The sequence below is a fragment of the Acinonyx jubatus genome, chromosome B3 (assembly GCF_027475565.1).
Source record: "Acinonyx jubatus isolate Ajub_Pintada_27869175 chromosome B3, VMU_Ajub_asm_v1.0, whole genome shotgun sequence".
Lineage (NCBI taxonomy): Eukaryota > Metazoa > Chordata > Mammalia > Carnivora > Felidae > Acinonyx > Acinonyx jubatus.
In genome coordinates, this window is record NC_069386.1 from 70,002,441 (window position 1) to 70,025,079 (window position 22,639).

Sequence of the window (22,639 nt, forward strand, 5' to 3'; positions counted from 1 at the left end):
AAAAAAAAAGTGAAATCTGAATCTGTACAAGCCTTTGGAGTTAATGCCCTCAGTACATGAAACAGAAACAAGTTAGAAGACACCATGAGGAAGTTGACAAATCCAGAATGTGGGACATTCTGCAGAGCCCTTGAACCCAGTGTCTACAGCAAGTCAATGGTATGAAGACAAAGAAAAGATTAAAAGAGATATGAGAGACTTAATAATCAAATATAATGTGTATGCCTTATTTGGATTCTGATTTGAATAAAATTGTAAAATCATACTTTTGAGATAATTGCGAAATTTGAATATGGACTAGATAATAAATGATAATACCAAGGAATTATTTTCAGTTCTATTAGGTATATTAATGACATTTTAGTTACATAAGACAATATCTGTTTTAATTTCTTTTTCTTAAGTACTTACTTAAGAATAAACAAATTTTGAGAAATTCTGAGAGAGAGCTAGCATGAGCAGGGAGGGGCAGAGGGGGAGAGGAGAGAATCCCAAGCAGGCCCTGCACTCTCAGCACAGAGCCCAACTTGCGGCTCAAACTCACAAACTATGAGATCATGACCTGAGTCAAAATCAAGAAGCGTACACTCAATCAACTGAGCCACCCAGGAGCCCCAAAAATTCCTGCTTTAAAAGACACACATGAGCGGCGCCTGGGTGGCTCAGTCGCTTAAATGTCTGACTTTGGCTCAGGTCATGATCTCACAATTTTGTGGGTTTGAGCTCCACATCAGGCTCTGTGCTGACGGCTCACAGCCTGGTGCCTGCTTCAGATTCTGTCTCCCTCTCTCTCTGTCCCTCCCCTACTTGTGTTCTCTCTTTCTTTCTCTCAAATATAAACAAACGAAAAAAAATTTTTAAAGAGACACACATGAAATATGAAAGGATGAAATAAAATGTATCATATTATTCAGCATTTGTTCTTAAGAACATCTTCTCCCAAAAAAGAAGGGACCAAAAGAACTATAGTAAAATCTAGATAATCACTGAATATGGCTAATAGTTTTATGAGAGTCCATTATACTATTCTCATTATTTGTGTTTAAAATTTTTTCATAATAATGTTTTTAATCTAGAAAAGTCAATAGTCTCTACCAGTATTATCCAACAGAATTAAATTACAATTAATGGAATGAAATGAAATAAAAATTACACATGTAATTAAAAATTTTTAGTAGCCACATTAAAAAAGTAAAAATAGGAGAAATTAACTTAATATGACATTTGATTTAACATAATATGTTAAAATATTTTCACCTTAACACATAATTAACACAAAAGTTACGAAAGAGATATTTTACGTCCTTTTTCACACTGTCCTCAAAATCCAGCACATCTCAGGCCCAATTAGCCACATGTGGCTAGTGGCCACTATATTGGCCAGCAAAGGCACGTTGTTTGGACTGGATGCCAAGCTTGATTCTTTTTTCTTTTTTTTAAACGTTTATTTATTTTTGAGACAGAGAAAGACAGAGCATGAACGGGGGAGGGTCAGAGAGAGAGGGAGACACAGAATCTGAATCAGGCTCCAGGCTCTGAGCTGTCAGCACAGAGCCCGATGCGGGGCTCGAACTCACGGACCACGAGATCATGACCTGAGCCGAAGTCAGATGCTTAACCAACTGAGCCACCCAGGCATCTCACAAGCTTGATTCTCAAATGGCCCTGTGTTCAGCCACTGATTCACTGATTCAGGAGATAATCAGGCCACTGAGTGGCCAGGAACCTCCTAGTAGGTTAGATGAGCCCTGAGTTTGTCTTGAATGAAAATGAATGAAGATACTACTGAAGCATCTAAAGCAGAGTGCTGGGACTTCATCAAACTTACAGAACAGGGTTTATGTCTGAGTTTGAGCCTGCTTGATGTTAACTATCTTTATGTATATGTAAAGACTATATATCTATATATATAAAAATGAGAAAGTAAATGAGTCAGAAAATAAAGACAGAGAAAGAGAGAGAAACAAAAAGAACAAACAGATATCTTGGAGAAGAAAAAGAAACTGAACCAGAGCAGAAGCAGAGGACACTAGCATACACTAAGAGAAGGGAAATGTTACGCAGATTCACAGAACCCACAGAAACCAATAAAACAATCACATAATAAATAGGAGGCCCAGGGGTGCCTGGGTGGCTCAGTCAGTTGAGCATCCATCTTTGGCTCAGGTCATGATCACACAGTACCTGAGTTCAAGCCCCACATCAGGCTCTCTGCTGTCAGCATAGAGCCTGCTTGGGTTCCTCTCTTTCTCCCTCTTTCTCTGCCCCTCCCCCAACTCAAAAATAAAAAATAAACATTAAATATAAAATAAAATAAAATAAATTGGAGGCCCAGGGGCGCCTGGGTGGCTCAGTCGGTTAAGAATCCGACTTCAGCTCATGTCATGATCTCACAGTCTGTGAGTTCAAGTCCCGCGTCGGGCTCTGTGCTGACAGCTCAGAGCCTGGAGCCTGCTTCAGATTCTGTGTCTCCCTCTCTCTCTGCCCCTCCCCTGCTCATGCTCTGTCTCTCTCTGTCTCAAAAATAACTAAAAACATTTACAAAAATTTAAAAAATAAAATAAAATAAAATAAATTGGAGGCCCACAGTTTTGTTTTTTTTCATGATCTCACCACAGGACAATGTTAAAGACAAGGTTTGCTATGCAAGAGACAATTGGAACCAGGCAAGTCTGAGCCACTGGGACAAGTATGTCTTACAGAATAAAATTTGGGGTTGTCAGATGACTCCGAAGCCCTGTAAGGGTGCCTCTTGTTGCCCACCCTTTGCTCCCAGATAGCACATGCACATATGCACATTTGTGTATGTGCGCGCGCGCACACACACACACACACACACACACACACACACACACCTGGCCTTTTGTATTTTCAGCTTTTCCCGCTTAAGCTGCTCATATATCACAGGTATCATCATTGTTGTCCGAAGTTCCCGACGACTTGGGTTGCGAGGATACCTCCGATAGGTCCAATTCTTGTTCTTTCTCGCATTTCTAATCATTATCGAATGTACCAGTTTTGTGTTGGAAGGAAGTGGCAATGCTGTGTGAAGACAGGTAAGCATCTGAGTCAAGCAGCTTCTAGTCCCCCCTCTTGCCCTCCCACCAATACCGGTCCTGAGCCTGGACCCTTGGACTGGCAAGTGTCTGACCTCTGCCCACCCTACACTCTGAGACTAGAAGGCAAGAGGCTGACACATACGAAGGCTCCTGTTTCACCTACTCTCAGACATGAGAAACAAACAGGATTCAGAAGAAGACAGATAATAAATACCTTTATTTCTGAGCTGAGTCTCAAGGTTATTGATGGAATCATGGGCATTAAGGAATCTGAATGGAAACTGCCGACTGTGGATCACCGATTTCTGGAAAGCAAAGGAGGGGTCACCACACTGGGCTCTGTGCTGACAGCTCAGAGCCTGGAGCCTGCTTCAGATTGTGTGCCCTCCCCCCGCCCTGCCCCCGCTCACACTCTGTCTCGCTCTGTCTCTAAAAATAAATAAATGTGGAAAAAAAACAAAACAAACAAACAAAAAAACAAAGGAGGGGTCATGAGCAAAGTATCAGGGAGTATGGGGTGGGGAGGTAATCAGGGGCCTTAGGAGCCAGGATTCTGAGATAACTACTCTATTAGACTTGTGGGCAAGTGAGGAAGTATAAAATGGATATTACAGAAGAGATACACAGAAAGCTGGAGAAGAATAAAGAAAAAAGAAAGTTGTCAAGTGAGAAAATGAGAAGAGGTAAAGGAAAATGGAGAAGTAACAGAAGGAGCCTTGTTTCTTTTCTATCAGACGCCCTCTGAAGTCAGTTACATCACAAAAGTGCTTCTTCTTGGTAAATCAGTGATCCCAGAAAATAAAAAGGAAAAGTTTTTATACTTGAATCTCTGGGGGTTGTCTCCCTAGATCTGTCTCCCCATGTACCTGTATATAGCTCATGTGGAATTAGCTTGGTGGCCATGACCTTCCCCAGCCACAAGGAAGATGTGGCAGCATCTCCACACCCACTAGTCCTCCTGAGCCTCACACATACCTCATGCTGGAGTTTCTGGAGCACAAGCTCATGGTGGCGGGCACTGATTCCAACCCGCAGCAGGTTGCACAGATTCCGAAGCATGGCCATGAAGGGTAGCTTCCCATTCTCTGTGGAGGGTCAGCACAGGGTGAGGAAAGCAAACAAAGGACGAGTAAGAGAGCTCACAGACCAGAGCAAGAAGTCATGTAGAAAATTCAGGATGGAGAGAGTGAGGTACTATAACATGTGATCTATCCTACTCAAAATGTTTTAGAGGTCTGGAAAGATAAAAACAGTATTGGCCTGAAGTGTGGAGCAAGATTTATACAATACTGTTTATGGAATGTCTGTTTGAATAAACAACGTCTATTATTACTTTGTCTGCTGGCTCCAGCCCTGAGATTGGACTTAACTGGCAAATCATATTCTTTAATCTAGAGTAATGATTTCCAAGGGCGCCTGGGTGACTCAGTCGGTTGAGCATCCATCTTCAGCTCAGGTCATGATCTCACAGTTTGTGAGTTCAACTCCAAGTGGGGCTCTGTGCTGACAGCTCAGATCCTGGAGCCTGTTTCAGACTCTGTGTCTCCCTCTCTCTCCCTGCCCCTCCCCTACTCGCACACGCATGCACGCGCTCTCTCAAAAATAAACAAACATTAAAAAAATAAATTTGTTAATGATTTCTAAACAGTATAGATGGTGAAATGTGAAATTTCCTAGTGTAAGTTTGTTTATTAATAAATACATATGTACTGCAATCAGTAGTTAATATTTCTAGGCACAATATACACCTAAGGTAAGGTTCACCTTCAATTATAGTGAATGTAAATTCATATTTCAAATAATCTTCCTGCTTATTTCTAAGTTCTCTGGCAAACTTCTTATGAAATATGACTAAATAGTCATTGTTTTCATTTAAATGCAGGTGAAAAAGATTTGCACTGAAGCAGAATTTCGCCCCATCCCTTTCTTATCATCCGTTTGTTTTGTAATACTAGTATCATCTTCAAGTCATAGTTTCTTAATAATAATCTTTTTAAGGCTTATGTATATTCTATTTTATTTTAGTTTTGATGTTTATTTTTGAGAGAGATAGAGTGCAAGTAGGGGAGGGATGGAGAAAGAGGGGGACAGAGGAACCGAAGCCAGCTCTGCAGTGACAGCAGTGAGCCCTCATATGGGGCCTGAATTCACATGAGATCATGACCTGAGCCAAAGTCAGATACTCAACTGACTGAGCCACCCACATGCCCCAAAGCTTATGTCAATTTTAGATGGTTAGTTTGGTTAAGGCTGAATAATAATTCTAAATCCACTTACAATTCAAGGATAAATACTGATAAGTCATTATGCAGAAACCAAAAAAGAGTGAGGGGATTTCATGGATGCACATTGTGAAACCCCTACTCTTCCTCAATAAACTTGAACTCTCATATGGGACATGTACCATAGAACACATGGACTGAGTGATGATAGGGGTTTGATCCATATGGTAAATAGTGGGAAAATTCTTTCTTTCAGATAAGGGTAAACATAAGGAGGAGGTGTGATAGTTCTCCTGGGTACCCCCAGAGGGGTATTCAGACCACTTTAGAGACATGACCTGTCAGCCCCTGCTCCCACCCCAGGCTCTTCCAGCAGCTTTCATCAAGAGAGTGGTGGTGCCTTTTTTTAAGGTGAAGTAAGTCTCCTTTGAATTATAGGGAGAAGCTTTCAGCCTTCTCGAAGTCCTGGGGTTCTCAAGTTCATAATTCTGGTTCACAAACTGTATAGAACAATTAGGTTGATATATACCATGTAAACTATGTGTGACAACTGGTAAACTATTACATCCTTCATCAACTCATAAAGTGTTCTCAACTATTGCTGTGTATGAAAGGCTTTCTAGATCACTTAGATAAGAAATTAAGTCAAATATCATATTTACGATACTAGAAAATAAATTGAACATTTATCCTTTACACTGAGAAATTTACCGATTGCATTCCAAAAAACTGTTAGTGAGTTATTAACGAGCCCTGTGTTCTCCAAAGAGGGGTCTGTCTATGTAATTACATTTAATCTTATATTTTATTCTTATTCTTATAATTATTTACATTTTTTGTATTTTATTTATTTATACTTTCAGATCTGTATTTACATAATTATATTTTATGTATTTCCTAAAGTACATAATTTATTCGAACATATATCAGACTGTTTTAATTATATATACATATATTCTGGTATATTCCAAAACTTTTTGTGTAATATAAGATCAAAAAACTCTGGAGAGAGAAAGAATGAAATATGGCCCTGTGTAGCAACATGGATGGAACTGGAGAGTGTGATGCTAAGTGAAATAAGCCATACAGAGAAAGACAGATACCATACGGTTTCACTCTTATGTGGATCCTGAGAAACTTAACAGAAACCCATGGGGGAGGGGAAGGAAAAAAAAAAAAAAGAGGTTAGAGTGGGAGAGAGCCAAAGCATAAGAAACTCTTAAAAACTGAGAACAAACTGAGGGTTGATGGGGGGTGGGAGGGAGGGGAGGGTGGGGGATGGGTATTGAGGAGGGCGCCTTTTGGGATGAGCACTGGGTGTTGTATGGAAACCAATTTGACAATAAATTTCATATATTGAAAAAAAAAATAAATTTTGGTCAAACAGAAAAAAAAAAAAAAACTCTGGAGACCACCAGATTAGACTATGGGCATTAGTCTCAGCCTAGATAAATGACAGTTTTAATTTTCAGGGGCAGAGGGAGGAAGTGGAGATGACACATACCAGAATCATCTACACATCCTGGATGCCATCCTTCAGGACAGACTTCATCCTATTCCACTCAAAGTATCAAATGTTGGGGAAGAGGCTATCAGGCATGTGTGTATGCATGTGTGTATTCAATTCCCATGTGATTCTGATGGCTACACCACCACAGTGAGAGCAGGGACAGATAAACAGCTAAGCAATTTGGGCTGCCGTGAGTATAATCTGTACTTGGCAGTTCACTGAGAAACAGGTAAAAACAAATGGGGCTTCTGTAGCTCCAAAATATGAAGTCTCCAAAACTCAAGCAGTCAAAAGATCTACAGCAAGATATTTTTCAACAGATAGAAGCTGACTTGAAAATTTCAAAGATGAAAGAGGAAGTAAAAAAAGACAAAATCGCATAGAAAGAGCCTTCTATAGTTAAAAATAGGCTAAAAGAGACAAACAGAAGACTGAAAGTAACTTGGGCCTCACAATTTAAAATGTTTTTTTATCAGTATGGGCAAATGACCTAAATAGTCCATGTCCTAAATATGGGTTTCTGTGGAGATTCCAATATGCCGTGTGCCAGTCCTATCTTGTTTGGACAGCTTACCCAGTATGATGCAAGTGAAATCAGAGAGAAGGTACCACTTTTGTCATGTGTCAGTAGAGGCTGGTGCATCACCTAGCCACATCTGGAAGAATGATCTTCCTTATGATGCCAATGCTACTAAAAGCAGGTACCCCTGGTCCACTTTGGTGCGGTCAGTGGCAAACCTCATAAATCCGATCACTTTCAGTGATGAAACCACCAGGCAAGAGAATAACTGTACCATGCCATGGAAATTAAGTCAGGGTCCAAAATGTAGAGGTATGCATGGGAAAGAGAGGAAGGGCATATAGGGTCAAAGTTACTCTACCAATGAGTTCCTCCCAGACAGAAGCTTTGTTTCCCCTCAAGCTCAGCTCCCGCTCCCAGGTCTCCGGCCGAGGGAGCTTCATCCGCTTCCCAGCTCTGCTAGAATCCCATGGCCCAGGGAGGCGACTTCGAGAAAACTTTTGTAGGGTGGATGGGTATCTGCAACAGAGGAAGAAAAGTTTATCATTTCCAGGCCAGCTGAAAATAACTCAGAAACGAAAATGTCAGTCAGTCAAAGTCACATTTACAGGCCATATCTGCCTAAACTAATGTTGCCGGGGTCAAAACTACAGGCGCTGGGACCATGGATGTTGAAAAAGCCATGGCGTTACCCAGGTGGAAGGTATGCTTAGGGTGTGTCTTCTCACCTGTAGCCCAGCAGAGCTTGGACATGCTGAGCAGGCTCCTGGATATGCAGTCGCCGTACTAACTTCTTCAGGGTGAATCTCGGCTGAATTTTCTTTGGCACTGCATTGTAGGTCTCCTCAAACTGTGGAAATATCCCTCAAGTCACACAGGGGTCATTTAATCTATGACCATAGTCACTTGCTTCAGAAATCAGAACCTCAGACCTCCTATAGCTATGAGGTCATTTCTTTCCCCAAAGTAGATCTAGGTAAAGAGTAGGAATGGGGGCAAAAATCTCCAGCAACAAGAGTTTCTGCAGAGAACACATGATAGTAGCTCTTTGGGGTCACTGTGTTTCATTTATACAAGATTGAGCTATCAGTAGTTACCGTGAAATAATTGGCTTGTGAAAAACAAGATTGGGATAAAATGAACAGAGAACATCTTATTCTTAGGAGGGAAAGGAAAAAAGCAGCTCTTATTTAAATCACTGAGACTTGGAGGAGGAGGTAAATGGAGGTATCAGCACAATGCAAGCTGTGAGGAATGAATAAACTGAAAGAAGTGGCTTCCAGAATCATCTATGGTAGAAAAGCCAAGTTTGGGATGTATTAGGATAAAGAGAAAAAATCAGTTGACCAACTGAAAATGTATTCTCTTATAACACTATCATACATTTTCCTAACAATCAATTTTAATGATGATTGGTGACAGCCAACATTTATTCAGTGCCACGTACTGTTAGTATGTATGTATGTATGTATGTATGTATATATTTAGAGAGGGAGAAACTGCAAGCTGGGGAGAAGGGCATAGGGAAAAAGAATCCCAAGCAGGCTCCACACTCAGCACAAAGCATGATGCGGGACTCGATCTCAAGACCCTGGGATCACAATCTGAGCAGAAATCAAGAGTTGGATGCTCAACCGACGGAGCCACCCAGGTATCCCAGAAATACTTCAAATTCAGTAACTGATTTAATCTTCACAAAACTCCAATGAAGCACCCAATGAGGTGCTATTACTATCCCCATTTTATATCTGAGAAAACTGAGGGAATAGAGGGTAAGTCATTTGGCTAACGTCACATAGCCCACAAGTGGTGGTGGTGGTGGGATTGAAACCCAGGACTAAGTCCTGATTCTGTGATCTTAACCACTAAGTGCAGTGCCTTATTTGTCATTAACGCAAAAAGGTTTTGTTTGGTTTGTTTTTCAAACATCTCATGAAAGGTAGCTGTTTCACACATTTTAAAGTCACTTATCCCACTGGACATGCCACCTGTCAGTAAATACCAAGGGGGGCAAACTGAAAAATAAAAGGAGCCTTTCCCTGTGCTCTCAAAATCTGACCCTATTATCATGACTGAGAAGTGACCAGGTAGGAAATTGATATGTGCCTACCACACCATTAGTATTTCTAAACCAAATGGAATTCCATTTCAAAATATTACTTGAGAAAAAGTTGAACATGCACATATAGAACCCCGGAACAAGGCACTCACCTTCTTCTGTTCATCTTTAAGAGGATTAAGGTACCTTGGCAAATGTTGTGTCTCAGAAAATGGGCGCCCCGTCTTCTGCAGGGACAGAAAAGCAATTTCATTTTATTATTTATTATTTATTTTTTTAATGTTTATTTGAGAGAGAGACAGAGAGACAGAGAGAACGCGTGCGTGCACAAGTTGGAGAGGGGCAAAGAGAGAAGGACAGAGAAAATCCCAAGCAGGCTCCATGCTTAGTGCAGATCCTGACACGGGGCTCAATCTCACTACTGTGCGCAATCATGACCTAAGCCGATATCAAGAGTCAGATGCTTAACTGACTGAGCCACCCAGGGGCCCCAATTTTTATTTATTTTTTTAATTTGAGAGAAAGAGAGTGAGTGGGGGAGGGAGGAAGAGGGAGAGAGAGAATCTTAAGTAGGCTCCACACTCAGTGTGGAGCCCAATGTGGGGCCTGATCCCATGACCCTACGATCATGACTTGAGCCAAAACCAAGTCAGATGCTCAACTGACTGAACCACCAGGTGCCCCAGAAGAAGCAATTTCAAAAAGGGAAATGGAGCTTGTCCCTAGAGAGGTTCATTCCAATAGTTCCAAAAACCCCTCTACCAAAAAGAAAGCCACTCAGGAAAGAGGTAAGCCCTGCCCTCTCTGCCCCTGAGCTCTGCTTGGCTCCTCTGCCTTTCTCTGACTCCTTTTATTTCTGGTGGTAGGAACATCCCAGATGCTCAGTGTGGGACCTCCCAGAGTCAGCATGTTCCTTCGACCCCCCCACCCCCGCCACCTTCCAGAAAAAAGGGGCCTGGGCTGTGAATGACCAGGTTGACCAGGGACTGACTGGAGGAAGGGGGCGCCGGTGGGGGCGTCTCTTGGCCCGGTGCTTCCAAGGGTTGTACTTAGCCAGCTGGTACTGATCAAACTGGGCAAATTTGTCAGTCATAGCTGCACGCAGGCAGGCAGGCAGGGGCACCAGCTTGTCCTCCTCTCCTTTAGCCAGGTCCTATCAGAGAGGGAGGAGAGGCCATCAGAAGTGAGACACAAACTAACCCTCTAAAACAGGGCAAGACCACTTCATGGGGTTAAGTGAGAGCACATAATACGAACGTGGTTCCGAGCCCCAGCTCTAAAGTGACAACTTCTATGATACTAGGCCAGTCATAAACACGAAGTCCAGAATGAGACCAATTTTTCTCAAACTGCGGTCCAGCCCTTCTCAATCATCTTCCCCCTGTTGGGCAACCCAACCCAGTCCAGGGAGAAGCTGTCCTGCCTGGGCTGTAGGGTTGAAGACAGCTAAGGGAAGGTAAAACTGGCTGAGAATTTTCTACAGGGATGCAATGAGCAAAGGAGAAGGAACCAGTAAGAGCCAAAGCTCAGGAAACTGAGTGCCATACCTGGTAGAACTCAGCTACCTGGATCCAATCAGAAGGCAGCTGGACAATGGCACAGAAATATCGTCGCAGGTGAGGGCGGCAGACGGGCAAGAAGGCAGCAATGGCTAACATTTTGTTGGCCACATCCCGGATGTTCAGCTGCTGCCTAGTGTACAGACATGCCTAGGGCACAGGGTGGGGAAGGCAGGCATCTTGGCCTCTTGTCCCACAACGTCATGCCCAAAACTAACTTGTGACCCTAATCTGCCTTCATAAAACCTTTCCTGAGCCCTTTACATGGTCTATAAAATAGAAAGGCCAAGCCTCTGGGCTTGGCATTCTACATCTCCATAATCTAGACCTTACCCACCTTTGCAGCATGGCTTCTTTGGAGTCTACTGATCACCTCCCAAGTCAACCAGGCACTTAGAAGGCTTCCCACCATCAAGTTCTATGGAAATTTTACCCAGGGTTGAAACTGCTGATTAAACCTGATGTCTTCCAAAGCCTCATAGAAAAACACTTTTTCCCCCTCTCCTCTGCTTCTGAAGCATTCACTACCTATTACTCCATTTGCATTTATATAATACTTGGTAGTGTTCGGCTTCCCTAACAATATCATAAGCTCCTTAAGAGCCAGATTCAAGTTTAATTACATCTGTTAGAATGACTCTCAAGGCACAGCACTGTGTACTTAGCCTGTGTACTTACTACACAAATGAACCCTAGTATACTCTTTCCCAATCTCATCCTCCCCTGCTCCTCAGAGAACCCCAGGGACTAGCCCGCAGACTCACCCAAAGATCATCTTCCCTTCCCAAGTGAACTTCCTCCTTTCCACCCCTGGTACCAAGCTGGCCACCGACCCATCACACACCACGGCCACAGTTCCCACCTCCCCGCTTCCCGCTTCCATCTTCTCCCTCACAGCACAGTACCTTGAGGATGAACTCAGGCTCCAAGGGGGCAAGTTCACTACAGATTTCGAAGAGGGACACCGAGGTAGGGTCATGTGCATCTTTTATGTTTACATTTGATGCCAGCGTGGAGCACAGCAAGCTCATGAGAACCATCTGAGAATCAGGAAAGAGAGGGGAGAAAGGAAAAAAGAGGGAATGAGGACCAACTCAAGCACCCACACAGGCTAACTTAGGAAATCTAGAACAGAGAAACAACTCCACATTCAGGAAGATGTTTGTCCAACTGAGAGGTTTGAAAAGGGGATTAGGGAGTGAGAAATAAGAGCTGGGCAATGCCCCCTCTCTTTCCCCTTCCATCTGTGGAGGGGATCTGGCTCGGCCTTTGGTCACCACCCCTCCCATGCCACCCCACACCTTCCCCTCCACCATCATCAACTTCTCCCCAGCTCTGGAACTGTTACCTTCTTTTCCTTAATGGCCTGGTCAGTGGGCTCAGAACAAGATCCAGAGTCCCCAGCAGTGAGCTTCAGGACCGGCTCCTCCACCTTCTCCTCCTCTCCCAAGCTTAGATTATAAAAAGGCATTTGAACCTCTGCCTGTTCCTTCTCTTCTGGCATTTTCTCTTCTGAAGAGGAACAATGATCCTGGGGATAGTGGCACTTGTTAATCACAGCATGCACCCACAGTCCCTCAAAGACTGATCTGAAGGCAGCTCCCAAGGACAGCAAGAGTCTACATCTATCTTCTATCATCTAAACCCCTCCCCCTCTCCCTTTACTCCCCAGCACAGATCTGTCTTGGCTGAGGTAGTGACCCCTCACTGTTACACACACCATCTTTCCTGACTCAAGCTTCTGATGCTTTGGGATCTCCCCCTGCTTTCTTCTCCTTGTTGATGCCACAGCTTAGGAGCCTGGGGCCCTTCACAACACACCTCCTAGGATACTATTAAGGTATTTTGCATTCAGAAGAAAAAGGGCCAAGTCCCAGATCAATCCCCCAGCAACCTTGAGCTGCTTGACCTCGGAGCCTCAGCTTTTTCATTCCCTACCACCACCTACCTGATGACGCCATTAGATTAAATGGGATAATATATGTACGGCTCTTTGCAAATTGCAAAGCCTCAAATAAATGTAAGATGGCAACAGTAATCCTGAAAATGACCCTATGAAGTAGATTTTCATTGACCGTATTTTTTAAATAAATTAAGTAATTAATTTTTTGGAGAGAGTGCGTGCAAATGGGGAGGAAGGACAGAGGGAGAGAGTGAGAGAATCCCAAGCAGGCTCCATGCTCAGTGTGGATCTTCAGGTGGGGCTCTATCCCACGACCCCGATCTCACAACCCAAGCCAAAATCAAGTGTTGGACGCTCAACTGACTGAGCCACCCAGGAACCCCTCATTGAACGCATTTTAAAGAGGAAGAAATTAAAGCTTCAAAAAGTTAAATCTTGGCCAAGGTTGTATGGCTTGTAATTGGCAGAGATAGTATAGCCTTTGCCTCAGTCTGAATCCCAAGTCCAAACAGAAGGAATATGTGTTTACCTACCGATTCTGCCCTGTATGTTAAATGTGCTTGTACAGACATGTACAAGTGGATGTACCTTTACACATATACATACAGGAAAGTGGACCCCGGTATAGCAGATGTGTCTCATGCCTGATGTAAAATCTCAAAAGCACTTAATTGACTGTTCCTACAATATCACTACCTCTCCTCCTGAGCAGAGGCTTTCTCAGGACTGAGCCTGTTTTGGCTCTGTTGTCTAGAATATCTGAACCAGATACGCAATAAAACTAATGATGCTGAATAACACAGCCCAAGGGTAAAGGTAACCTCAGGAAGAGGCTCTGAGGGCAGAAGGTACACAGGCACACAGCAGCACAGAGGGAAACTGGCATCAAAATCTAGGGACTACAGCATCCAACAGACATGGGTGGATTCAACATGAGTGCCTAGAGCTATTACCAAAGCTGTTTCAGGAGATCTCTCTGTGGCAGAGATGGATTTAAAGGCCCCGGGACAGGTCAGATGGCCTAGCCCCTCAGAGAGGCACTGGGCCCTCCAGGTTGGAGGCTCAGAGAGCAGGCAGTTGCTGATGTTCAGGCTACGATCAGCTTTCACCAAATCAGCTCTCTGGAGACAGTGGAGCAAGGGGCTGGCATACACAGTACTTTTTAGAATGGGGAGTGTGGCCAGGCACTGATTCTCCAAGGAGAGGACGTCTGGGTGGGCAGACACATGCCCATGTGGTTTCTCCATGGTCTTCAGGTCAGGAAGTGTGGCCAGGCACCGGTTTTCTAAGGAGAGGATGTCTGGGTGGGCAGACACATGCCCACATGGTTTCTCCATGGTCTTCAGGTCAGGAAGTGTGGCCAGGCACCGGTTTTCTAAGGAGAGGATGTCTGGGTGGGCAGACACATGCCCACATGGTTTCTCCATGGTCTTCAGGTCAGGAAGTGTGGCCAGGCACCGGTTTTCTAAGGAGAGGATGTCTGGGTGGGCAGACACATGCCCATGTGGTTTCTCCATGGTCTTCAGGTCAGGAAGTGTGGCCAGGCACCGGTTTTCTAAGGAGAGGATGTCTGGGTGGGCAGACACATGCCCATGTGGTTTCTCCATGGGCTGCAGGTCAGGGAGTGTGGCCGGGCACCGGTTCTCCAAGGACAGAATGTCCAGGTGGGTAGACACATGTCGATGGAGTTTCTCCATAGCTGGAGCCCAACCAGTATATGCCTAGAAGGAAAGAAAGACAGGTGATGAGCTCCTAGCTGCACTGGAGTGCATCTGCACCGGGAGTATGTCTTTTCAATAGTCCTCCTGGTAATGCCAGTGATGTGCAGGCAGAGAACAACCAAGGACTGGGTTCATTCTAAGGATGCATTCAGAGAATATTATACAGAGAGAATACAAGGAGTACTCTGAGTGAGAAGAGTAGGGAAAAGGTAAGGCAGTAGCTTAAGAGCAGGGAAGTTTAAAAAAAAAAAATGTCTGGAGATGAAAAGGATGTGTCTTCTCATGAAAGAGCCCCTTATAGCTTGAGTGTGATCCCAGCTAAATATAGGGATCACACTCATAATCTGGACTCTAGATTCTTAGCTCTAGAGGAACAAATGTTTTGATCAAGATGTCTATATATTCACCAACCTCAACTTCCTTGCCTCCTACTCACTGTTCAACCAACTAAATGGGATCCTGTGGTCCCATTCCTCCAAAGCTATGCTATTGGTTAACCAATGGAATCCTTGTTACTACAAGAACAGACACATCTTGGCCCTTATCTTACTTCATCTCTCAAGCAGAATATGACCCTGTTGATTACTCTGTCATTAAAACTCTCCTTTCCTCTGGCTGCCTTGGTGCTACTGTCCTGGTTGTCTTCTTACATCTCTGATCTCCTCCTTATGAAGATCCTTTCTCTGCCATCCCCTGAATGGTGAAGCTCCTTAGAATTCTATTCTAATCCTTCTATATATTTTCCGAGGGTAGTCTCACCTACTCTGGCTCCATATAACATTTTCATGCTGGCAACTCATAAATTCATTCCTTGATCTAGATCTCATCTGAGTTTCATATCCATTTATCCATTTGCCTGCTGGACATCTCCATTTGGATGACTCAAAGGTACCCAAAACTCCAGACCCCAAGTGTATCACCTTTCTCCCACTCATCCCCATATCCAATCCCTCTCCTTTCCCCCCCTCTGCTTACAGGGGTATGGAGTGAAATAGACTTGAGTTTGAATCCTGATGGAACCCTGAATCTACTTGGGCTAGTTACTTAAACTCTCCGTGCCTCAGTCTCCTCATCTACAAAAACTGAGCTAAATGCCTACCTCACAGAGTTATTATGGCAATAAATAAAAAATATTAAGCATTTAGAGCAGTGTCTGGTAATTAGTAAGTGTTCAATAAATGGAAGCTTTTATTATTTGTTATTATCATCATCCAGTAAGCTACTAAATCCTATTGATTCTACTCCCTCAGTGTCTGTCAAATCTATCTAATTCTCTCCATTCTACCCACCACCACCTTTGCTGAAATCCTCCTAGCTACATGGCACACAATATGTAGATCTGTCTAAAGAAGCTCCTCAGTACATACCCCAGCCACTATTTACTACATCACCTTGTTTATTTTACCATGAATAAAAAGTGCTTTTGTTTGCTTACATGTCTACTTGTACACTGTTTCTCCTTACTAAAATAAAACTCCCTGAGGGTCAAGGAGCTCCTCTTTCTTGTTCACATCTGCATAGCCAGCATCGTACACATAACCTGGCTTCTGATGCTCTCCCAGCCTCATCTCTTACTGCTACTCACATCTAAGCTGCAACCATACAAACTCTTTTAAGCTTATGAATTGCCCAGGTATCTCTTGACCTTGGATCTTTACACAGGCAGACGCCTAAAACACTCTTCCTTGTGCCAAGACCACTCCCTTCCCCAGCCCCTACTTTACCAGTCCCAATTCTACTTTCCTGTCACTCTGCAGGCCTCAATCTAATAGTTCTTCTAAGGAACCTTTGCTGACAGCCAGCGCCGTCTGATGTCGATAGCTCTATGTTCTCACAACAGCAAACTTTCTCTATCATAGACACATCCTTATATTGTAATTGCCTGTTTGTCTTCCCTACTAGACTATAAGTTCCTGAGGACAGAGACCCCTTCAGCCTTGTTCACCATTGTTTCTACAATGCCTACTCAGTGGGATTCAGAGGCTTTTGAGAATCTAGTGAAAGCTATGTAGATTTTTCACAGAAAAACATGAGTATATTCTATTTTGCACTTAACTGTCAGGGAGACCATTCATGGATCTCCTAGAATCCCCATTAACAGCAATTTTAAAACCTCTGCCTGAGAAAATGCTTGAATTTATACCATTACGCGTGTATTTACTTACTTATTTGGACAAGTGCTTATCTCCTATTTACATTTAAGTACTTTAGGAATAAGTATGCTGTTAAGTCTATCACTTAGATCTTAATATACAAGAGCTTAGGGACAGGAATGCAGAATACTTCCAAGACTTGAAGGGATTGTCAAACCAGAACTAGAAAAGACAGTGATATCTCACCAGATACCAGTGTGAGCAAATCACATCAAGAATGTCGGCCTCTGTGCCCTGTACACTTCCGTCATGTCTTTGCATTATATAAGCCCCTAGGAAAGGAGTGGGGGAATCTCGGAACTGACTCAAGATTCAAAACAAACAAACAAAAAACTTACAATAAAAAGTAAGTTAAAAGAAAAATAGAGTTAAATATTTTTTGCACCCTGGAGTTTGTGACGGGAATTCAGCTGGACTACCATTGAAAAGTAAAATCCCATCTCTAGCTCCGTTCTCCAGAGATCACCACGGCTAACAGTTTGCACGGTTTCAGACACTTTTCTATGCATATACAAATACATGTTTCTCCACCCCACCCCACCCCGCCCCTTTTCTTCTTCCTGTCCACAAACAGGAGCATTTTCCACACTTAGTGTGTCTTGGAGACCTTGCCATGTTAACACATGAATACCCACTTTTAAGTTGGCTGCCAGTCTCTCCTGTTCCAGCACACCTCCTTATTAGAGGCAGTGCTCGCACCACCTACGGTTCACTAGCGGCAGCTACTCTCCCTTCCGAGGAGCACTCGGGGCGGAGGAGTGAAGACTCATCTCACCTGGTCTCTTCCCCCGGCCTTCCATCCCCTGCCCCTCCCTCCTCCTCACGGTCCCAGCCGGCTCTCCCACTTCCCTTTCACACCCACAACCCCTCCCCGAGTTCCGGGAGGGCGAGGCGGGCAGACTCCCCGCCCCCCCCCGTCGGCGCAGGCCCTCTGCGCTCCCGGGCGCTTCCTAAGTGGCGGCGCTGGGCCCTTCCCGCCGGCTTCCGGCGGCCGAGCCCAGCCCCGGGTCCCAGGGCCCGGGCCGGCTTCTACCTGCGCCTGGACCGCCCCCGGAGCCAGTGGGGCCGGAGACCCTGCCGGTCGGACGCGGGGCCTCTCGGTTCTCGGCGGCCGGAAGCGGGAGCTGGGCTCTTGGCTCCACTGTTGGGAGGAGTGGAAGCCGGAGGAGGAGCTGGCGGGGAGCGGGGAGGGAAAGCGTCCGGGCGGGGTGTGGCCGCCCTGGCGCAGGCCTGCGAGACCAGCGCCGCTGGGAAGTGAGGTGCCCGTAGGGGATCTGAACACGTGAAGGACCCTGCAGCCTCCTCTGGGACCCGCGTTTACCAACCCCACCCCCACCCCCATTTCCTGGTTCTTTTTCTCCTGACCAAATCCCAGTTTTGCTAAATTTCCTCTCCTTTCTCCTGTTATATCTTCAAACTCTGTTTCCTGGGAAGGATTTTGGCATGTTCTCTGCCTATCTGGACTCCTTTTCTCTTGGTATCAAAGAGAGTTGGACTCTTAATTCATCGTAAAGTTACTTGGTGAAAATGGAAATAAAAGGTGAGGGAAAGTCTAAAGGCAATGAATGACCTGTAACCAGATGTAGATATGGAATAATTAAGGCGGAGTGAACTGAGAGCGTGCCAATGTCCATCTGAGAGAGATCCGTGGATTACAAAGAATCTATTTGGAACCATCCTGAAAGGCTAAGCAGAACTCTTCCCAGAAGGTGGGGCCAGGGGGAGGAAAGAGACAGTGACCTCTAGGATGCTAATTCTAGGGCCATTTCATAAAGAGCAGAGCCAAACAGATAATAACAGAAGAAATATGTTTACATTGGGTAAGACAGATTATCTGTCTTCTGGAAGATATCCCCTTCTTTAGGGAGGTACCCTTCATTCTCAGATAAACACCTGAGCTTCAGCTCAGATTTGGGTGCCCCCAAATCCTATCTTCTCAATTTATTGAGCCAGATTCGTTTCTTTCCTTAGATGCTTCCCTTACTACCTACCCTAGCAGTCCCAACACTCCCTTCTTATAACAAATGTTTTTATGCCCCCTTTATAACTCTGAACTACAATTTATAAATAATGTATTATACCTACATAAACAATTTAAAAATTTATAAAATGTCTAAAGAGATATAAAAGGGTAAAAGGAAGATGATTTTTTATATAACACTATGTGTTTATGTATGTAAATGTTTGGGAGGGCCCTGCTTGGCTCAGTCCGTTGAGCATCTGACTCTTGATTTTGGCTCAGGTCATGATCTCGTGGTTCATGAGACAGAGCCCTGTGGCAGGCTCTGCACTGTCAGCAAGGAGCCTACTTGGGATTCTCTCTCCCTCTTTCTCTGTCCCACTCCTGCTCATGTGCACACATTCTCTCTCTCTCTCTCTCTTTTTCTCTCTCAATAAATAAATAAACTTAAAAAATATGTTTGGGCACAATATTCAAGAAGACACAATATAGTCCTCAGATGCATGCAGCTCTATATAGAATCACCTTGAATGTAACAGCCACAACTCTAGCATGATATGGGGATGTTATGATGGTGATTCAAATCCCATGAATAGAGGTGCTGATGTGGCATGATTTTCCAAAATGACAAATGATCTCTGGTAAATTTTTGAACAAAACAAGGCGTGATCATCCCATGATATTTATAGCAGTGGCACTCCCGGAAAGTTCAGGATATATTAAACCAAATATGAAATGCCTGTGTTTATATTTAAAATAAATTCAGGTCCTAATTTCAATGGCTTTGCAACTACACAAATGACCGGCAAGTCACTCAAAGTTGTCAGTGACGCAGGCATGTTCCTCATTATGTGGGAGGGCCCTGCACAGTTGCTGAATGTCTACCAATCTTGGCTAGATGTTAATCCTACTCATTAAATGTCTATGGATAACTCTAATGATTATGAGAGCAAAAAAAGTTTCCATGAATTCCTGAACCCACCCCCTAGGCACGTTACTGCCCATTGGAGGTCTGCCTATAGGGGAAGGGGAGGAGTTTGGTGAAAGAACACAGATCTAGGGAACCCCCGAGAAAGAGGCTCTGCAAGGAGACAGGAGTGGTGGCGTATCTAGAAGATGGAAGGAAGAAGAGTCTACCCAAGACTTCCTTCTGAAAGCCTAAATCTACAAGACCTCTTCCCCTTGGAATAAGGGAGGTACTGTAGGTAATTGTCCCAACCTCAAGGTGTCCTCCTCTGTAGCTCTCTGTAGGAAATGTCTGCCTGCCCTACCGGTGAAAGAACAGCACATTCAAGCCCTTCCAGCTTAGTCCAATGAGCACTGAAGCCTCAGATCTGAGGACACTAGGGATGCAGGAAGAATAGCAACTGGGGACTACCACTTCCTAATTTACTACAAAGATCTAGAGTTTACTTTCTGATTAGTTGCAGCAGCAAAGGAATTCAAGGCCAGCAAAGCCTAAACACTGGAACCACTGGAGATCTTTTAAAAATTCCCAATCCCAGGCCACACCCTAGGCTAATTAAATCACAGTCTCCAGAGTAGGACCCGGGCATCAGTAGTTTTTGAAGCTCCCTCAATGATACTAATGTGCAGACAAGTTTGGGAACCTCTGCCCCAGGGTCTTGCTAATTTAACAGTGGGGCTGTGGGCCACCAGCAGCAGCAGCACCTTGTTAGAAATGCCAACTCTTGGCCTACATCCCTGATCTGTGAATCACAAACTATAATTTAACAAGTTTCCCAGATTATTCCCACTCACATTGAACTTTGAGAAGCACTAATCTTAACAAGAGGAGTGCACCCTTAACAGCATTTCCAAATGCTGGGGACCAAGCCTAGCGACTGGTGTTTTAATAGGTTCTTTGGGCAATTTTGATATATGCTGAAGTTTAATAACCCCTGATTAAAACTAGGATTGTTGCTTACCATCCTCCATTACCCACCCCCCACCTTGAAAATTTCTGATTCAGTGGATCTGGGATAGGACCCCAGAATTTGTATTTCTAACAAGTATTGCTCAGGTAATATTGATTCTGATCTCTGATCCCAGGACCACATTTTGGAAACCACTGGTCTAGAGTGATTCCCCAAAGAGATAGTCACTACCTACCCCAGTGAAGCTTAATAAGGAATGCCCTTTGCCACATCTGAATTTCATATATATATATTTCATATATATTGGGCCCAATTTGATTCCATCTCAGTTAGAGAGCCACTGACTGATCCCTAAAGGATATTTCAGCTGGACATCGAGGGAGCCAGATAAACTCTCTCTGCGTTGCAACAGAGAAAATCTCTCAACTGGCAAAAAGTTTACAAAGTCCAAGTTTAGCTTTTCTTTCAGATGGACAATGCTAAAGGCATCTTGCCAATATTTGTTCTTTTGAGTTCTGCTTTTCTAAATTAGCCACCCTCTTGAGGAGAAGCAACCTTTCTTCAGATTACTATCATTGATTAAAGCAGGGAGTGTTGCCAAACAAATAACTATACCAGAGCTGAGGAGGCATTGTGTTCTCCACTGTGTTAACTCTCATAGACTGATCTTATTTGCCTCATTTCCTAGTTCTTAGAGGATACCACTCCATTTTTCCTTTATAGCCAGCTTACACCACTAATTGCTCATCAGTGGCACTGAGCTACATGTCTAAGTGATGAGTGTGGTGTCCAGGCTGATTCCTTTCTGGGGTAAAGGAGCACTATCCTCTCAGCCCTCAGAGGTCCCTTTATTTTTTTTAATGTTTATTTATTTTTGGGAGAGAGAGAGAGAGAGATGGGGGGTGGGGAGGGGCAGAGAGAGAGGAGGACAGAGGATCTGAAGCAGGCTCTGTGCTGACAGCAGTGAGTGGGGCTCAGATTCACAAACCATGGGATCACAACCTGAGCAGAAGTCTGACACTCAACTGACTGAGCCACCCAGGCACTCCTAGAAGCCCCTCTATTTAGGGCCTTACCACCTATGAATATTGCTCATCTCTTCTCATCAGTTTTATTGCACATTTCTTGTCCTCCCTCGTTTTGATTCAACAAACACCTGTTCACTAATATAACATAATAAAGTGTCAACTACACTTCAATTAAAAATATTGTTTAACCTGTTAAGCATCTATCAAGTGCAAATGATAGCTTGTAAATTGTATAAAACATGAGTTCTTCTCAAGGCTTCATGGTCTCATGAAGGAGATAGATACATGCAGAAGTCACAAAAATACCAGGCAGATTATGAGAAATGCTATATTCCACTAAGAAACAAACTATAGGGTTATGTGGGGAAGGGACTTTGAGCAATTACCTGGAGGGATAGGACTTTGAACTGGGAAGGGCAGGCCTCCGATAAGAATGTAAAGGCCAGCCTGGGTAGCTCAGTCTGTTAAGTGCACAACTCTTGCTTTGGTTCAGGTCATGATCCACCGAGCCCCTGGTGGAGCCCCAGTCACACTCAGTGTGGAGCCTACTTGGGATTGTATCTCTCCCTCTCTTTCTCTGCCCCTCCCCCACATGCGTGCATGTGCACTTTTTCTCTCTCTCTCTCTCTCTCTCTCAAAATAAATAAACAAACCTTTAAAAAAAAGACTGTAAAGGCCACTGGTTTCAGTGGATTTTTCCTCATTTTAAATAATTGCCTTTAGATTTACAGCTGGTGTTTCTGTTCAGTCTAACCACTGCCAACTTTAAAATATCGCACAAGTTGTGATGTATGTGATATACTACTACAGTAGTACTTGGCATCCCAAAGGAGCCCTTCTGGGCCATCTGAAAGCCACAGAAGCCAATCAGTAGTTTACAAGAACTTCAGGGCCTTCTTCCTTCTGACTCCTCTGACTCAAAACAACCTTGCGACTGGTCTCCAGCCTGTTGACATTTGCCAACACCTCTCTTCATCCTCCTTCAATGAGCATTTCCCACTGTGAGCCCTCCTTCCCTGCCTAGTCTCCTTTACCAGGTATGGCAGATTAAAGTAGACCACATATTTT

General features: G+C 44.0%; 1 protein-coding gene across 9 annotated transcripts in view; it reads right to left on the minus strand.

The window, feature by feature from the left end:
- The window catches only part of TEP1 (telomerase associated protein 1), a 45,244-nt gene extending 27,347 nt beyond the window's left edge, over positions 1-17,897 (minus strand). For 7 of the 9 annotated variants that reach the window (XR_008299258.1, XR_008299257.1, XR_003422361.2 and 4 more), the window contains exons 1-12: positions 17,740-17,897; positions 13,786-14,553; positions 12,278-12,460; positions 11,835-11,969; positions 10,918-11,079; positions 10,362-10,523; positions 9,523-9,597; positions 8,040-8,161; positions 7,673-7,830; positions 4,035-4,144; positions 3,274-3,364; positions 2,856-3,042 (exon numbers count right to left, since the gene is read on the minus strand). Coding sequence is in view for 6 of the 9 variants with exons in the window: in XM_027065322.2 (XP_026921123.2) it covers positions 2,856-3,042; positions 3,274-3,364; positions 4,035-4,144; positions 7,673-7,830; positions 8,040-8,161; positions 9,523-9,597; positions 10,362-10,523; positions 10,918-11,079; positions 11,835-11,969; positions 12,278-12,460; positions 13,786-14,529 (2,129 nt within the window). In the remaining 3 variants the exon portion in view is untranslated. Of the gene's footprint in view, positions 1-2,855; positions 3,043-3,273; positions 3,365-4,034; positions 4,145-7,672; positions 7,831-8,039; positions 8,162-9,522; positions 9,598-10,361; positions 10,524-10,917; positions 11,080-11,834; positions 11,970-12,277; positions 12,461-13,785; positions 14,554-17,341; positions 17,458-17,481; positions 17,585-17,739 lie in introns of those variants that run through there. The other 2 variants (XM_053224230.1, XM_053224231.1) reach the window with 2 other exon arrangements.
- Positions 17,898-22,639: the final 4,742 nt, after the last annotated feature.